Source organism: Mesoplodon bidens (assembly GCF_964165515.1).
Source record: "Mesoplodon bidens genome assembly, chromosome: 7".
Taxonomy (NCBI): Eukaryota; Metazoa; Chordata; class Mammalia; order Artiodactyla; family Ziphiidae; genus Mesoplodon; species Mesoplodon bidens.
Genome location: NC_138164.1, coordinates 103,590,029 through 103,608,264, shown reverse-complemented (window position 1 = coordinate 103,608,264; position 18,236 = coordinate 103,590,029). Strand labels below are relative to the sequence as shown.

General features: G+C 40.4%; 1 protein-coding gene across 4 annotated transcripts in view; it reads left to right on the top strand.

Moving 5' to 3' along the window:
* AGBL2 (AGBL carboxypeptidase 2) overlaps positions 1–18,236 on the top strand; it is a 43,619-nt gene that overhangs the window by 9,540 nt on the left and 15,843 nt on the right. For all 4 annotated transcript variants that reach the window (XM_081241489.1, XM_081241490.1, XM_081241488.1 and 1 more), the window contains 3 exons: positions 7,907–8,014; positions 13,972–14,125; positions 15,939–16,721. In XM_081241489.1, coding sequence (XP_081097615.1) covers positions 7,907–8,014; positions 13,972–14,125; positions 15,939–16,721 — 1,045 coding nt within the window. The remainder of the gene's footprint in view (positions 1–7,906; positions 8,015–13,971; positions 14,126–15,938; positions 16,722–18,236) is intronic.

Sequence of the window (18,236 nt, the reverse complement as noted above, 5' to 3'; positions counted from 1 at the left end):
AGGTAGGTTTCTTCCTAGGTATTTTATTCTTTTCATTGCAGTGGTAAATGGGAGTGTTTCCTTAATTTCTCTTTCAGATTTTTCATCATTAGTATACAGGAATGCAAGAGATTTCTGTGCATTAATTTTGTATCCTAGTACTTTACAGAATTCACTGATTAGCTCTAGTAGTTTTCTGGTAGCATCTTTAGGATTCTCTATGTTTAATATCATATCATCTGCAAACAGTGTCAACTTTACTTCTTCTTTTCCAATTTGGATTCCTTTTATTTCTTTTTCTTCTCTGATTGCTGTGGCTAAAACTTCCAAAACTATGTTGAATAACAGTGGTGACAGTGGACAACCTTGTCTTGTTCCTGATCTTAAAGGAAATGGTTTCAGTTTTTCACCATTGAGAATGATGTTGGCTGTGGGTATGTCATATATGGCCTTTATTATGTTGAGGTAAGTTCCCTCTATGCCTAGTTTCTGGAGGGTTTTTATCATAAATTGGTGTTGAATTTTGTCAGAAGCTTTTTCTGCATCTATTGAGATGATCATATGGTTTTTCTCCTTCAATTTGTTAATATGGTGTATCACATTGATTGATTTGCATATATTGAAGAATCCTTGCATTCCTGGGATAAACCCCACTTGATTATCATATATGATCCTTTTAATGTGCTGTTGGATTCTGTTTGCTAGTGATTCGTTGAGGATTTTTGCATCTATGTTCATCAGTTATATTGGCCTGTAGTTTTCTTTCTTTGTGACATCTTTGTCTGGTTTTGGTATCAGGGTGATGGTGGCCTCGTAGAATGAGTTGGGGAGTGTTCCTCCCTCTGCTATATTTTGGAAGAGTTTGGGAAGGATAGGTGTTCACTCTTCTCTAAATGTTTGATAGAATTCGCCTATGAAGCCATCTGGTCCTGGGCTTTTGTTTGTTGGAAGATTTTAAATCACAGTCTCAATTTCAGTGCTTGTGATTGGTCTGTTTATATTTTCTATTTCTTCCTGGTTCAGTCTCAGAAGGTTGTGCTTTTCTACGAATTTGTCCATTTCTTCCAGGTTGTCCATTTTATTGGCATATAGTTGCTTGTAGTAATCTCTCATGATCCTTTGTATTTCTGTTGTGTCAGTTGTTACTTCTCCTTTTTCATTTCTAATTCTATTGATCTGACCCTTCACCCGTTTTTTCTTGATGAGTCTGGCTAATGGTTTATCAATTTTATCTTCTCAAAGAACCAGCTTTTAGTTTTATTGATCTTTGCTATCGTTTCCTTCATTTCTTTTTCATTTATTTCTGATCTGAACTTTATGATTTCTTTCCTTCTGCTAACTTTGGGGGTTTTTTGTTCTTCTTTCTCTAATTGCTTTAGGTATAAGGTTAGGTTGTTTATTTGAGATGTTTCTTGTTTCTTGAGGTAGGATTGTATTGCTATAAACTTCCCTCTTAGAACTGCTTTTGCTGCATCCCATAGATATTGGGTGGTCGTGTTTTCATTGTCATTTGTTTCTAGGTATTTTTTGATTTCCTCCTTGATTTCTTCAGTGATCTCTTGGTTATGAAGTAGTGTATTGTTTAGCCTCCATGTGTTTGTATGTTTTACAGATTTTTTTCCTGTAATTGATATCGAGTCTCATAGCATTGTGGTTGGAAAAGATACTTGATACGATTTCAGTTTTCTTAAATTTACCTAGGCTTGATTTGTGACCCAAGATGTGATGTAGCTTGGAGAGTGTTCCATGACTACTTGAGAAGAAAGTGTATTCTGTTGTTTTTGGATGGAATGTCTTATAAATGTCAATTAAGTCCATCTTGTTTAATGTATCATTTAAAGCTTGTGTTTCCTTATTTATTTTCATTTTGGATGATCTGTCCATTGGTGAAAGTGGGATGTTAAAGTCCCCTACTATTATTGTGTTACTGTCGATTTCCCCTTTTATGGCTGTTAGCATTTGCCTTATGTATTGAGGTGCTCCTATGTTGGGTGCATAAATATTTACAATTGTTATATCTTCTTCTTGGATCGATCCCTTGATCATTATGTAGTGTCCTTCTTTGTCTCTTCTAGTAGTCTTTATTTTAAAGTCTATTTTGTCTGATATGAGAATTGCTACTCCAGCTTTCTTTTGGTTTCCATTTGCATGGAATATCTTTTTCCATCCCCTTACTTTCAGTCTGTATGTGTCTCTAGGTCTGAAGTGGGTCTCTTGTAGACAGCATATATATGGGTCTTGTTTTTGTATCCATTCAGCCAATCTGTGTCTTTTGGTGGGAGCATTTAGTCCATTTACATTTAAGGTAATTATCGATATGTATGTTCCTATTCCCATTTTCTTAATTGTTTTGGGTTCGTTATTGTAGGTCTTTTCCTTCTGTTGTGTTTCTTGCCTAGAGAAGTTCCTTTAGCATTTGTTGTAAAGCTGGTTTGGTGGTGCTGAATTCTCTTAGCTTTTGCTTGTCTGTAACGGTTTTAATTTCTCTGTCAAATCTGAATGAGATCCTTGCTGGGTAGAGTAATCTTGGTTGTTGGTTTTTCCCTTTCATCAGTTTAAATATGTCCTGCCACTCCCTTCTGGCTTGCAGAGTTTCTGCTGAAAGATCAGCTGTTAACCTTATGGGGATTCCCTTTGTATGTTATTTGTTGTTTTTCCCTTGCTGCTTTTAATATTTTTTCTTTGTATTTAATTTTTGATAGTTTGATTAATATGTGTCTTGGCGTTTTTCTCCTTGGATTTATCCTGTATGGGACTCTCTCTGCTTCCTGGACTTGATTAACTACTTCCTTTCCCATATTAGGGAAGTTTTCAACTATAACTTCAAATATTTTCTCAGTCCCTTTCTTTTTCTCTTCATCTTCTGAGACCCCTATCATTCGAATGTTGGTGCATTTAATGTTGTCCCAGAGGTCTCTAAGACTGTCCTCTGTTCTTTTAATTCTTTTTTCTTTATTCTGCTCTACAGTAGTTATTTCCACTATTTTATCTTCCAGGTCACTTCTCCGTTCTTCTGCTCAGTTATTCTGCTATTGATTCCTTGTAGAGAATTTTAATTTCATTTATTGTGTTGTTCATCATTGTTTGTTTGCTCTTTAGTTCTTCTAAGTCCTTGTTAAACGTTTTGTGTATTTTCTCCATTGTATTTCCAAGATTTTGGATCATCTTTACTATCATTACTCTGAATTCTTTTTCAGGTATTTGGCCTATTTCCTCTTCATTTGTTTGGTCTGGTGGGTTTTTACCTTGTTTCTTCATCTGCTGTGTGTTTTTCTGCCTTCTCATTTTGCTTAACTTACTGTGTTTGGGGTATCCTTTTCACCGGCTGCAGTTTCGTAGTTCCCATTGTTTTTGGTGTCTGCCCCCAGTGGCTAAGGTTGGTTCAGTGGGTTGTGTAGGCTTCCTGGTGGAGGGGACTGGTGCCTGTGTTCTGGTGGATGAGGCTGGGTCTTGTCTTTCTAGTGGGCAGGACTGCGTATGGTGGTGTGTTTTGAGGTGTCTGTGACCTTATTATGATTTTAGGCAGCCTCTCTGCTAATGGGTGGGGTTGTGTTCCTGTCTTGCTAGTTGTTTGGCATAGGGTGTCCAGCACTGTAGCTTGCTGGTTGTTGAGTGGAGCTGGGTCTTAGCATTAAGATGGAGATCTCTGGGAGAGCTTTCGCCGTTTGATATTACATGGAGCTGGGAGGTCTCTGGTGGACCAATGTCCTGAAGTTGGCTCTCCCACCTCAGGGGCATAGGCCTGACTCCCGGCCAGAGCATCAGGACCCTCTCAGCCACACGGCTTTTGGGAAGTCTGAGGTCTTCTGCCAGCCTTCAGTAGGTGTTCTCTAGGAGCTGTTCCACGTGTAGATGTATTTCTGATGTATTTGTGGGGAGGAAGGTGATCTCCACATCTTACTCCTCCACCACCTTGAAGGTCTCCCCACTAAGGTACTTTTTAAAACAGAAACCACTCCTTTGAGGAAAGAAGTTGGTTTTCTTGACCCAGTAGGTAATTTTCTTTGTTCACTTGCTTAATTTCTTCTAATCACTCTCAGACACAGTGACCCACTACAGTGAAAGTCAGGAAACCTGGTTCCATCTGCCCCTTGTTGATCATGAGTCACTGGGGAAAGTGCTAGACTTCTCTGAGCTGAAGGTTTATTTTCCCTCCAAACTCTGGAACTCCACGCTCCAGAGGCCCTCCTTTTGACATGCTGCCTCTCCCCTTCTGTGCAGGTCCTAAGAAGAAAACATTTTTAAAAAATTTTTATTGAAGGTTAATTGATTTATAAGGGCATGTTTCAAGTGTATAGCAGAGTGATTCAGTTATATATATATATATATATATATATATATATATATATATATATTCTTTTGCAGATTCTCAGAAACGTTTACTATTTTTTAATCATATTTTGAGTTGATTGGAGTTTTTGTGGGAATGGTGGAGACTTTTTTATGACATTGTTGGCCATATCTTTGAGTTTTTGATGCAAGCACAATCTTTAGCATTCATTTTATGAAAGATTTTCAGAAGTGGGGACTTTTATGATTGCTGGAACACTCATGTCTCTGCTTAAGACTGCTGATAAACAACTGGGTGTTTCTTATTTTCTCACTTTCCTCTTATAATATTCATTCATTGTATATTCGGTAAGCATCTACCATATTCTAAGTATAGTGCTTGGTGTTAGAGATATAGTGATGAGCAAATGGAGACACTCAGAGCTCACAGACTAGTGAGGAAGTTAAAGATAGAACCAGGCAATTGCATAGCACTTGGTCCCTCTGGGAACACTTAACCCCAACCTGGAAGTTCAGTGAGGGTTTCCAAGAGAAGTTGACGTGGAGGCTGAAATCTGAAGGATGAGTTAGAAGTGATCCAATTGAAAGGATCAAAGCAAAGTATTCCAGTTAGAGGAAACAGAAAAAGAACAAGACATGTTTGGGTAACCATGGATCTTTCAACATGAAAGAAAAGAGATGAAGCTGAAGATACAAGGATTGGCTCAGTGTCTTAACTGGAGACAGAACTGCCCTTAGGGTATTTGGAAATTGTCGGGGGGCACATTTTGAGTTGGCACAATAGCTGAGAAGTCTTAAGTTTCCTACCCTGTAGAAGTGGGGTTTTGGGGGGGGGTTTGTTTGTTTGTTTGGCTGCATTGGGGCTTCATTGCTGTGCATGGGCTTTCTCTAGTCGCGGTGAGCGGGGGGCTACTCTTTGTTGTGGTGTGTGGGCTTCTCATTGCAGTGACTTCTCTTGTTACGGAGCACAGGCTCTAGGCACGCGGGCTCAGTAGTTGTGGCTCATAGGCTTAGGTGCTCCGCGGCATGTGGGATCTTCCTGGACCAGGGCTCAAACCTGTGTCCCCTGCATTGGCAGGCAGATTCTTAACTACTGCACCACCAGGGAAGCCCCCGTTTTTCAATTGGATTGTTTTTTTACTGTTAAGTTGTATGAGTTCTTTATATATTTTGGATGTTAGCCCCTTATCAGATATATGATTTGCAAATACTTTCTCTCATTCAGAAAGTTGCCTTTTGGGAATTTCCTGGTGGTCCAGTGGTTAGGACTCTGTGCTTTCACTGCCAGGGCCTGGGTTTGATGCCTAGTTGGGGAACTAGGATCCTGCATGCCTTGTGGTATAGCCAAATTAAAAAAATAAAGGGTTGCCTTTTCATTTTGCTGATGGTTTACTTTGCTGTGCAGAAGCTTTTTAGTTTGATTTAGTTCCACTTGTTTACACTTTTGTTGCTTTTGCTTTTGCAGTCAGATTCAAAAACTCATCACCAAGACCTGTGTCAAGGAGCTTACTGCCTGTGTTTTCTTCTAGGAGTATTATGGTTCCAGGTCTTACATTCAAGTCGTTAATTCATTTTGAGTTAATTTTTGTGTGTGGTATAAGATAGTGGCCCAGTTCTATTCTTTTGCATATGGCTGTCCAGTTTTCCCAACACCATTTATTGACGAGACTGTCCTTTCCCCATTGTATATTCTTGCCTTCTTTGTCATAAATTAATTGACCATAGATGCATGGGTTTATTTCTGGCTTCTCTATTCTTTTATTTTATTTTATTATTATTTTTTTTTTGCTGCGCCACGTGGCATGCGGGATCTTAATTCCCTAACCAGGGATCAAACCAGTGCCCCCTGCAGTGGAAGCACAAAATCCTAACCACTGGACCACCAGGGAATTCCCTGGGCTCTCTGTTCTGCTCCATTGATCTATGTATCTTTTTATGCGATATCATATTGTTTTAATAACTATAGCTTTGTAATAGAGTTTGAAATCAGGGAGCATGGTGACTCTAGCTTCGTTCTTCTTTGTCAAGGTTGCTTTGGCTATTGGGGATCTTTAATGGTTCCATACAAAATTTGGGATTGTTTGTTTTACTTTTGTGAAAAATGCCACTGGAATTTTGAAAGTGATTGCAATGAATCTGTAAATTGCTTTGGGTAGTATGGACATTTTAATAATATTGGTTCTTCCAACCTTGAGCACAGAGTATCTTTCCATATATTTGTGTCTTCTTCAATATCATTCATTAATGTCTTATAGTTCTTGTTTAAATTTATTCCTAGGTATTTTACTCTTTTTGATGCAATGGTAAATGGGAATGTTTTCTTAATTTCTCTCTGAGAGTTCATTATTAGTGTATAGAAATGCACCAATTTTTGTGTATTGATTTTGTATTTTGCAACTTTACTGAATTTGTTATTAGGTCCAACAGTTTTTTGATAGTCTTTAGTGTTTTCTGTATATAATATATGTCAGTGGCAGTTTTAGTTCTTCCTTTCCAATTTGAATACCTTTTATTTCTTTTTCTTGCCTAATTGCTCTGGCTAGGACTTCCAGTACTATGTTGAATAAAGTGGTGGGAGTAGGCATCCTTGTCGTGTTCCTGATCTTAGAGGAAAAGCTTTCAGCTTTTCACCATTGAGTATGGTGTTAGCTGTGGGCTTGACATATGTGGCTTTTATTATGTTGAGGTAGTCCCTCTATACCCACTTTGTTGAGAGTTTTTGTCATAAATGGATGTTGAATTTTGTCAGATGCTTTTTCTTCATGTATGGAAATAATCATATGATTTTTATCCTTCCTTTTGTTAATGTGATGTATCACATTGACTGATTTGCAAATGTTGAACCATCCTTGCATCCCTGGAGTAAATCCCACTGATCATGGTGTGTGATTCTTTTAATGTACTATTGAATTTAAGTTGTGTCTTTATTTATGCCCTTGGCTTTCATCAGTGGCTACTGTACTTAAAATGATATTGAGATGTCACCCAAGTGTCATATGAGAAATCTTTCAGAATTGAGTGTTAATGAAAAAACCTTGTTTCCTCTGAAGAAACTGATATACTTGTTCCTCTATATTAATAAAAATATGTAGCTGATCATATTTTCCTGACTGGGAGCTCAGGGACAAATTTTGAAGAGTTGATGCAACAACTATATTGACCTTTCTGACTTATTTTTAGGTCTTTTATTTAAAGTTTATACTTCTGGGACTTCCCTAGCAGTCCAGTGGTTAAGACTTCACCTTCCAATGCTGGGGGTGTGGATTCGATCCATGGTCAGAGAGCTAAGATCCCACATGCCTAGTGGCAAAAAACCCCAAAAAACATAAAACAGAAGCAATACTGTAACAAATTCAATAAAGACTTTTAAAATGGTCCACCTCAAAAAAATCTAAAAAAATAAAAAATAAAGTTGATACTTCTGTTGTATATGCTTTCTGTTAAAAATTTCTCCATAGTCTTTATAGAAAGAAGCAAGACATAATTAGTTTACAAACACACTGGAAACTTAGGGTGAGAATTTGGTTTGATTCAATCATACTAGCCATTTGAATAATCATTATTATGATTTCATGTCAGTTCTAATAAAGTGCCTTTTGTATTATTTCTTATTTTGTACTTTAATGTCTTCTTTCAGAGTGGGTTCCACCTCAACCAGAATATTTCTATCAACCTACAGGAAATGAAAAGGTACCAGAAATTGTAGGAGAAGAAAAAGGAACAGTTGTCTATCAATTAGATTCAGGTATTGTCATCACACTGAACAGTGAGTAATTAATGATGACCAAATACAATAAACATATTTTCTATAATAAAAGTGATTTTCAAAAATTCATATTTTAGTGATAAAGAAACTGTCTTTTCCAGACCAACCTGAGTGGGAGCCCTGAAATCCATGACCAATCAGTTTTAAATTTTCAATCATTTTTTTTAAATGTTAGTATGTTTTCTTAATAGTTCTGAGTCCATTTTATAGTTTCTTCCTTGTTACTCCCCTTCCTGAAAATCAGATGTTGGATCTTTGGGGAATTTGCTCTTCTTTTCTCCACCTCCTGAACCGTAGTGAGTACTCTGTAGTATGTGCATACGACTGTCATTTACTCTGTGGTTTCCTGCATTAATTTGCAGGCACCCTAGTGGTAGAATTCCTGTCTTTTATAAAAATGTGCAGGACACTGTACCCAACAACAAAATACACATTCTTTTCAAGGGCACATGGTAAATTCCCCAGAATATACCATATACTAGGTTGTAAAGCAAGTCTTAATACATTTAAAAGGATTGAAGTCATACAAAATATATTGTCTGATCACAGCAAAATTAAATTAGAAATCAACAACAGAATGAAATCTGGGAAATCTACAAATATTTGCAAATTGAACAACACATTTCTAAGTAACCCATGGGTTAAAGAAATCATAAGAAGAGATCAAAAATATTTTGAACTGAGTGAAAATAAAACAACATATCAAAATTTATGAGATGCAGCCAAAGCACTGCAAGGTAAATTTATGGCTTTAAATGCCTGTATTTAAAAGGAAGAAAGATCTCAAATCAATTACATAAGCTTCCACCTTAATAAATTAGAAAAATAAGAGCAAACTACATCCAAAGTGAGCAGAAGGAAGGAAATAATAAAGATAAAAACAGAAATCAGGGGGCTTCCCTGGTGGCTCAGTGGTTGGGAGTCCGCTTGCCGATGCAGGAAACGCGGGTTCGTGCCCCGGTCCGGGAAGATCCCACATGCTGCGGAGCGGCTGGGCCCGTGAGCCATGGCCGCTGGGCCTGCGCGTCCGGAGCTCGTGCTCCACAATGGGAGAGGCCGCGACAGTGAGAGGCCCGTGTATCACACAAAAAAAAAACAAAAACAGAAATCAGGGCTTCCCTGGTGGCGCAGTGGTTGAGAGTCCGCCTGCCGATGCAGGGGACACGGGTTCGTGCCCCGGTCCGGGAGGATCCCACGTGCCGCGGAGTGGCTGGGCCCGTGAGCCATGGCCGCTGAGCCTGTGCGTCCAGAGCCTGTGCTCCGCAATGGGAGAGGCCACAGCAGTGAGAGACCTGCGTACCACAGAAAAAAACCCCCAAAAAACAGAAATCAGTGAAATAGAAAAGTAATACAGAAAATCAAACCAGAAGTTGGTCCTTTGAAAACATTAACAAAATTGACAGAACTTTAGCCAGATCAACCAAGAAAAAAGGAGAGGAGACACAAATTATAGAAATCAGGAATGCAAGGGGACACAAGCATCAACTCTACAGAAATCAAAACAATTACAAGGTAATGCTATTAACGACTTTATGTCAGCGAATTAAACAACATAGGTGAACCGAAATTGCTAGAAAAACATATCAAAACTGATTCAGGAAGAAATAAAAAGTCTGAATAATTCAGATGATGACAAAGAAATTGAATTAGTAATTTAAAATCTTCCTGCAAAGAAATCCCTGGGCCAGATGGCTTAACAGGATTTGTTTGAATTGTACCAAACATTTAAAGATGAAATCGCACTAATGCTTCAAAACTTTGAAAACAGAGGAGGAGGAGGAGGAAACATTTCCCAGCTCTTCTTGTGAAGCCAGTATTCAAAGCCAGACAAAGACATCACAAGAAAACTATAGATTAGTGTTCCTCGTGAATATAAATGCAAAAATCCTCAACCAAATACCAGCAAACCAAATTCAACAGCCTATGGAAAGGATTATATACCATGACCAAGGGAGATTTGTTCCGGGAATCCAAGGGTGGTTCAACATAAGAAAATTGATGTGACACAGCACATTAATAGAACAAAGGGAAAAAACCCACAGTCATCTCAACCAGTGCAGAAAAAGCATTTGACAAAATCAGGCCTTTCATGATAAGAACATTCTGAAAACTAGAAATAGGAGAGAATTTCCTCCGTTTAGTAAAGGATATTTATGGAAAGGAGGAATCAACTTCAAACCCACTAAAATAGCTATAACAGCAATACAGACAGTAACAAGTGCTGGGAGGATGTGAAACAGATGGTAATAACAACTTTTAAGGCAGAAAAGATATATCATGTGAAAGAGAAGTAAGCGGGGGCTTCCCTGGTGGCGCAGCGGTTGAGAGTCCGCCTGCCGATGCAGGGGACGCGGGTTCGTGCCCCGGTCCGGGAAGATCCCCCATGCCGCGGAGCGGCTGGGCCCGTGAGCCATGGCCGCTGAGCCCGCGCGTCCCGAGCCTGTGCTCCGCAACGGGAGAGGCCACAGCAGTGAGAGGCCCGCCTACCGCAAAAAGAAAAAAAAAAAAAAAAAAAAGAGAAGTAAGCTAATAGACAGTAATGATCAGAAAAGAAATCTATTTTATTGGAGGAGGAACATGTACCAAGTGTAATTAGTAGAAATGGGATGTGTTAAGTTAGTGAAATCAGGGGAGGTTTTTACAGAAAAAGTAATAGGAAGGAGGGACTGAAATGTGTTTACATTGCTACAACTAGAAAAATAAAATGAGCCAATTTTAGCAGAAAGGACCCATCTGAGATGGGGTTACACATGCTCCGCTCCCAGTTGCCTTGATTTTGAGCTCTTGTTACTATTTTGGCAAAAGCTGGTGAGGTACAAAAGGTGAAGCAACTCACAGTCTACCTAGCTCCACCTTATGGAATGTCTGAGGAGGAGCTTGGGAGAATTTAAACTCAGATCATAGGTCAGTAGACTTTGATTATAAATAGTAGGGGATGTACGGCTCCTGCAACCTCAAGAAATTCTTGGATATTATAAGCCTGTTTCACCTCTCATTGACTTTGCTGTAGTCAATTGCAATAAACCAGATGACCACGAATTGCCACCGCTTCATCTGTTCTATCCAGATGTATTTGTACAAAGGAGGAAACCCTGGGGTTGAGAGCTCATTCTACTGATATGGCAGCTTTTGTGAATTGTCCTTATTGTCCTGTTACTACACATTTGTGGCAGCTGTCTTGATCTTCTTGTCCTTTGGATTCATCTAGGAGAGTTGAGCCCACACTGTTGGAGGAATGAAGAAACAGAAAACTGAGAAGATGGGGCTCCGGGGAGAATCTGGCAGTTTGTTAGCTTAGGAGACCTAGAGCAACCACTTGCTGTAAGGATATTGAGGGGAAAATAAGAAAGAGGTTTTGTTATTGAAAAATGTTACTGTAGGCTATGAGTTGGATCTTTTGTTTTTTAAATTTATTTTATTTTATTTACTTTTGGCTGTGTTGGGTCTTCGTTGCTGTGCGCCGGCTTTCTCTAGTTGCGGTGAGCAGAGGCTACTCTGTTGCGGTGCGCAGGCTTCTCATTGCGGCGGCCTCTCCCGTTGCGGAGCATAAGCCCCAGACGCGCGGGCTTCAGTCGCTGTGGTTCGCGGGCTCAGTAGATGTGGTGCATGGGCTTAGTTGCTCTTCGGCATGCGGGATCCTCCCGGACCTGGGCTCGAACCCGTATCCTCTGCATTGGCAGGTGGATTCCCAACCACTGCGCCATTAGGGAAGCCCCTGGATCATTTTTAAGTTACCTTAAAGACTAAAGAAAATATTGAAATTCCTATATTAATGACATCTGGTTGCCGATCTGTACTTTGATTGTGGTTCCATGAAGAGATCGAGTAACATGGGTCCCCAGCTCTTAAATGGATTACTTGTACTCCCGCTGCTGCTTCTGTTTTTACTTCCTCTGTGCTTTCACTCCTTTTTATGCTTGCTTTCTCCTTTGCTTTCATTTATTATCCAAATATTTATTCTCTAAGTCTCCAAAGTGGCAAGGTTGCGTATAGAAGCAAAAGTCATCGTAATGTGAATATACTTACTAATGAACTGACTACTTATAAAATCAGACCTCATACATGTTTCTATTTGGTTAATTCTCGTATCTATCCTGCCCAATGGTCAGTATCTTTGTTGGTATCAGTCACTTGTTGATGGTGGATATTGTTAACATCTGACAACATAATGCAAGTACAGTAAAAAATTAATTGCAAAGTGAAATTATCCTGGGACTTCCCTGGTCGCGTAGTAGTTAAGGCTTCGTGCTCCCAATGCAGGGAGGCTGAGTTCGATCCCTGGTCAGGGAACTAGATCCCACATGCATGCCACAACTGAGAGTTCACATGCCACAACTAAGGAGCCTGCGTGCCTCAACTATGGAGCCAGTGAGCCACAACTAAGGAGCCCACAAGCTGCAGCTAAGGAATCTGCCTGCCACAACTAAGACCCAGTGCAACCAAATAAATAAATATTTTTGAAAGTGAAATTATCCTTACAAGAGATGCAGGATTGTATGAAGTTGATGAATTTTAAAGAATTGCTTGCACCACTGCAAAGCCATTGACAACTGAGAATCTAGAAATTTTTTATCAGTTAACAGTAAAAGAGAAAATCAACAAAAGATGACAAAATAGGGCTTCCCTGGTGGCGCAGTGGTTGAGAGTCCGCCTGCCGATGCAGGGGACACTGGTTCGTGCCCCGGTCTGGGAAGATCCCACATGCCGCAGAGCGGCTGGGCCCGTGAGCCATGGCTGCTGAGCCTGCGCATCCGGAGCCTGTGCTCTGCAAGGGGAGAGGCCACAACAGTGAGAGGCCCGCCTACCGCAAAAAAAAAAAAAAAAAAAAAAAAAAAAAAAAAAAAAAAAGATGACAAAATAGATTCTTCTGGACACAACTGATAAGAACAGTGTGGTACAAAGAGAGTCCTGGGGAGAACCGTAGGGCCTAAAAGAGTTTTGCAAAAGTAACTGCAAAAAATCAAAGGTGTCACATGGCATTCTCACTGAATTTGTCTGAAAAATTGTAAGCCCACCAAAAAAAAAAAAATTAACAATTGATTCTTTGTTATTCCAAGGATTAGAAAGAGGTTGTGATTATAATCTAAATTTTCCTAAATAAAATAATACAAATTATGTAATGTTTTTTGTTTTAGCTTCATGTTACAGAAAAAATTTCGATCACAACCTTTTCTTTTCACTAATTACTATGATATTTTGTTGCCCCTCTTAGACAAATGGCACTCGTGCCAGTTCTTCTCACACTTCTATTTTTGTTATATTTAAATCTGGAATGATATACCAAAAAATGACATGGAGTGTACTTTATTTTCTCTCTTTTTTTCCCCCTTTATCGTCTTTTAAAATTAATAAATAGGTGCTATTTGGCTTTTTGTTTGTTCTTGTAGAATAAGATTGCAAATGTTTTCCGGTGCTCCACTTAGAATGTAATTTTTTTTTTTTTTTTTTTTTTGCGGTACACGGGCCTCTCACTGTTGTGGCCTCTCCCGTTGCGGAGCACAGGCTCCGGACGTGCAGGCCCAGCGGCCATGGCTCACCGGCCCAGCCGCTCCACGGCATGTGGGATCTTCCCGGACCGGGGCACGAACCCGTGTCCCCGGCATCGGCAGGCGGACTCCCAACCACTGCGCCACCAGGGAAGCCCTAGAATGTAATTTTTTGCCAACATCCTTTTAAATTAGAGTTTAAATGGGTATAAGCAGTATTTGAGTTGCCAAGGTTAACCAGGTAGCAAAAGGAAGTCCTCTAAACTACTTAAAGGTCTTCAAAGACATACATTTTTAAAAATTAAAAGTCTCAGCACGGACAATTGAAAATTTAAACACTCATTGTTCTTAAGCTAGAATAGTGCTGAACACAGAGGGGCTCAATGAATATTTGCTGGATAGATGGATTCTGAGTGAAACTTGGACTGAATATGTCTGTCTCATCTGCAGTGCCCACCGAAGGTTCCTATTTCACCAGTTCCAGAGTGGGAGGCAAACGAGGGATTATCAAGGAACTGGCAGTCACGTTGCAAGGACCAGAAGATGATACCCTACTGTTTGAATCAAGGTTTGAGAGTGGGAACCTGCAGAAAGCTGTTAGAGTGTGAGTAACAAAGAGGAATTTCCCAAAGGGATGATGACTGAAGTGACTGAGAAATGTCTTCAGGAATCATGTTAGCGATCAGGAGTGTTTTTGTGAAAGAGAAAAGTGATGAGAGGTAATTGTGAGGACGATGAAGAAGAATAGAATCATTGTGACTCATACTTTTCAGAATGAAAATTTATCTAAATTATTTTTTCTACTTCTAAAAGAAATTAGTGCACGTTTGAAATTTGCATTGTTGACCTGAAATAAACAGACTGTCAGATATTTCTCCAGTAAAGATGCATTTATTCAGGATTGGCAGAGAACTGCAATTCAGGGTCTGCAACCACGGGGGGCGCCACATGCAAGTCCTACACTACAAGAGAGGGAGAACACTTTCACTGAGAGGAGAAGGAAGTTGGGAGGGCTCCAGTAAACAAAGGGTCCGTGGCTTTTCATTGGCTGAGTCCTTGCCAGGAAGGAAAAAGAGTCTTTTTTTCTTCCTTTTGGGCTCTGCTATCATTGCAGGGCATGAGAGCTCCCTCTTCTGGTCTCCCAACTCTATTTAATTGGGCTTCTGGTTATTAATTTTTTACAGTCTCAATAAAAATACCATAAAAGTTGCAGTTCTATAATCATACCTCCTGGATGCAGCAACTGTTTATAGTTTGGTGTATATGCATTAATTTTCTCTCTCTCTATATATATATATAATATACACAAATTATATATTTTTAAAAATAGGAAAGTGGTATACATACTGTTTTATATGTTGCTTTTTTCCACTTAATAAATTTTAAATGTTTTTCTATGGCCATATCACAGATGTTCATATTGTCCTATTGTATGGATACTCCAGACCTTATTTACCTTGTCCCCAACTGATGGGAAATTAAGATGTTTACAGTATTTTGCTTAATGAATTAATACCCTTATGCACTTTTTTTTTGGCCGCACCGTGCAGCTTGTGGGATCTTAGCTCCCCGACCAGAGATCGAACCCATGCCCCCTGCAGTGGAAGCGCAGAGTCCTAACTACTGGACCACCAGGGAATTCCCTGCATTTATATTTTTAAGTATATGTGGTTTTATGAGATAAACTCTAGAAATAAAATTGTTGGTTCAGGGTTTGATCACTTCAGTACGGCTAGTTTTTGCCCATTTGCCCTCCCAATGTGATTTCAGTCCCCATCAACAGTGTGTGAGAGTGCCTGGTTCCCGGCACTGGAATGTTGATGAGATGGAGGGGGAAAGGGCATCCTATTTTAATTTGTACTTCATTAACTATGCATGTGGGTGAATATCTTTCCATGCTTTCTGGCATTTGTATTTTGTCTTCTGCAAGTTCAACAAGGTGAAAGCATTCCAGAGATGCCCCTTCATCTTCAAATAAGTGAGGATCAGATATAAAAATAGCACAGAGGGCTTACAGGTCTCCTCTACAGTGATGATGTCCAGGATGTAGCTAACAGCCAACATGGGGCTCTGGCTTCACTACCGTTCAGTGTGTTAAAGAGAAATGTGTTGAAGTGGTTAGAAACTGCTAGTGGATACTCTCAAAAGATACCAAGAAGCTCACAGTGCTCCCAGAAATGCTGTGCAGCAGTGTAAGTTTTGAGATTCTTCCTGTCCCACTCCAAATAAACTTTCTTTTCCCAAGTTCCTGCTAGCCTAATATGTGAGTTGGAAAACTAGGGAAACAAGAAAACAAACGTGTGATGTAGCAGGCTTTTCTGTTGTAATAAGATCTGTTTTTACCAGAGGGAAACAATGTTTGTTTTTTGAGGGGCGTGTGGAGTTATAGAGATATTCTTCTGTGTTCTCTATTACAGAAACACCTATGAGTATGAACTCACCTTGCGAACTGACCTCTACACGAATAAGCACACTCAGTGGTTTTATTTTCGAGTTCAGAACACCAGAAAAGATGTCACCTATCGCTTCACCATCGTCAACCTCCTGAAACCCAAGAGCCTTTATACGATAGGGATGAAGCCACTCGTGTATTCCCAATTGGATGCCAGCACCCACAGCATTGGCTGGAGGAGAGAAGGAAATGAAATCAGGTACTACAGGAACAGCACGGATGATGGGCAGCAGCCCTTTTACTGTCTCACGTGGACCATTCAGTTTCCACATGACCAGGACACTTGCTTCTTTGCACACTTCTACCCATATACGTACACCGACTTGCAGTGCTTCCTCCTGTCAGTGGCAAACAGCCCCGTCCAATCTCAGTTCTGCAAACTCCAAACTTTATGCAGGAGCCTTGCAGGAAACACCGTCTACCTGCTCACCATCACCAACCCAGCCCGGACCCCTCAAGAGGCAGCTGCAAAGAAAGCTGTGGTCTTGACTGCCAGAGTGCACCCTGGGGAAAGTAATGGCTCCTGGATGATGAAAGGCTTTTTGGACTTCATCCTTAGCAACTCCCCAGATGCCCAGCTCCTCAGAGATATCTTTATCTTCAAAGTGGTTCCCATGTTAAATCCAGACGGAGTGATCGTGGGGAATTATCGCTGTTCATTGGCTGGAAGGGACTTGAACAGGCATTATAAAACTATTCTGAAGGAGTCTTTCCCTTGCATCTGGCACACCAGGAACATGATCAAGAGGTGAGGCCTTTGTCTGTTGGTCTTACTCCGAACGCTGTCAGCACTCTCTGGTGGCATGAGATCTCTTCTCATAGCATAGGAATCGGGTATAGCTTTGTGGACAGTCTTCAACGTTCTCTTTGCAGCCACTTGGGTTTGTTCATTTTCAAACTTTAAATCATGTCTTATCTTTGGGTTGAAACTGAACATGCGAGATTTCAGCTAGAAGCATTTCACTTATAAGTGAAATGATTGAATGGAAAAGGTCAAAAGTCAAGGAGTTATAGGTCTTCATGATGAGACCTGTGTAACAGTAATAGTATTAGTAGTACCTAACAATTAGTCAGTGCTTATGTACGACGGGCAGTATTACCCATGACCCGTTTAATCTTCACATTCACCCTGTGAGGTAGGCACAATCAATATCCCCATCTTGTATATGATGAGGAAATTAAGGCCCAGAAAGTTTAAGAAACTTGCCCAAAGTCATAGAGCTAGTTCTCTGGTTGCAGAGTCTGAATGCCTTATTACCATCTTATATTGCCTCTTATGAAGAATGAATAATAATGGGACTTCCCTGGTGGCTCAGTGGTTGGGAGTCCGCCTGCCAATGCAGGGGACACGGGTTCGAGCCCTGGTCCGGGAAGATCCCACATGCCTTGGGGCAACTAAGCCCGTGAGCCACAACTACTGAGCCTGCGCTCTAGAGCCCGTGAACCACAGCTACTGAAGCCCGTGCGCCTAGAGCCCGTGCTCCACAATAGAAGCCACTGCAGTGAGAAGCCTGATCACCGCAACAAAGAGTAGCCTCCGCTCGCCGCAACTAGAAAAGCCCGCGTGCAGTAACAAAGACCCAATGCAGCCAAAAGTAAATAAATAAATTTATTTTAAAAAAAAAGAATAATAAATCAATCTGCATTTTCCAAGCATATATAAAAGCAGTTGAAGCCTATGATAGAATAGCACCCGCCTTAAAGGAGCTTCCATTTCACTGGGCATGAAACTGCAGCAGATATGAATATGTGAACGCACGCACCTTCTCACCATATCTGTGTGTGTGGCTGAGAGTAGTGTTGGGTTGGTAGGCAGAACGGCTAAGAGCATATATTGGAGTCAGGCAGGCCTGGGTTTGAGACCTGGTTTTACTACTGGCTGGTTCTGTGACCATGGAAGTGATTTAACCTCTCTGCGCTTCAGCTTTCTTATCTGTAGAATGGGGATAATAATACCTGTGCTCGGTGGTTACTGTGAGGATTCAATGAGATAATCCATGTAATCTATTTAGCACAGTACCCTCACATTGTAAATGTGGGGGCATTATTGTTACCACCATCATCATCATGGAGAAGGTGTTTGGAAGTGTCCTGGTAATCAGGAAACAAAGAAGAGCTGAGTCTTAAAGGAAATAGCCCTGGAATGTCAGAAACCAAGGCTTTCTTTGGTTCTTTCCCCTCTCTACCTCTCTCTCTCTTTCCACAGTTCTGCACCAGAGTGGGCTTTCCTTTAGTAGATTTTCTCCTCTTTCTTGTCAGCTTA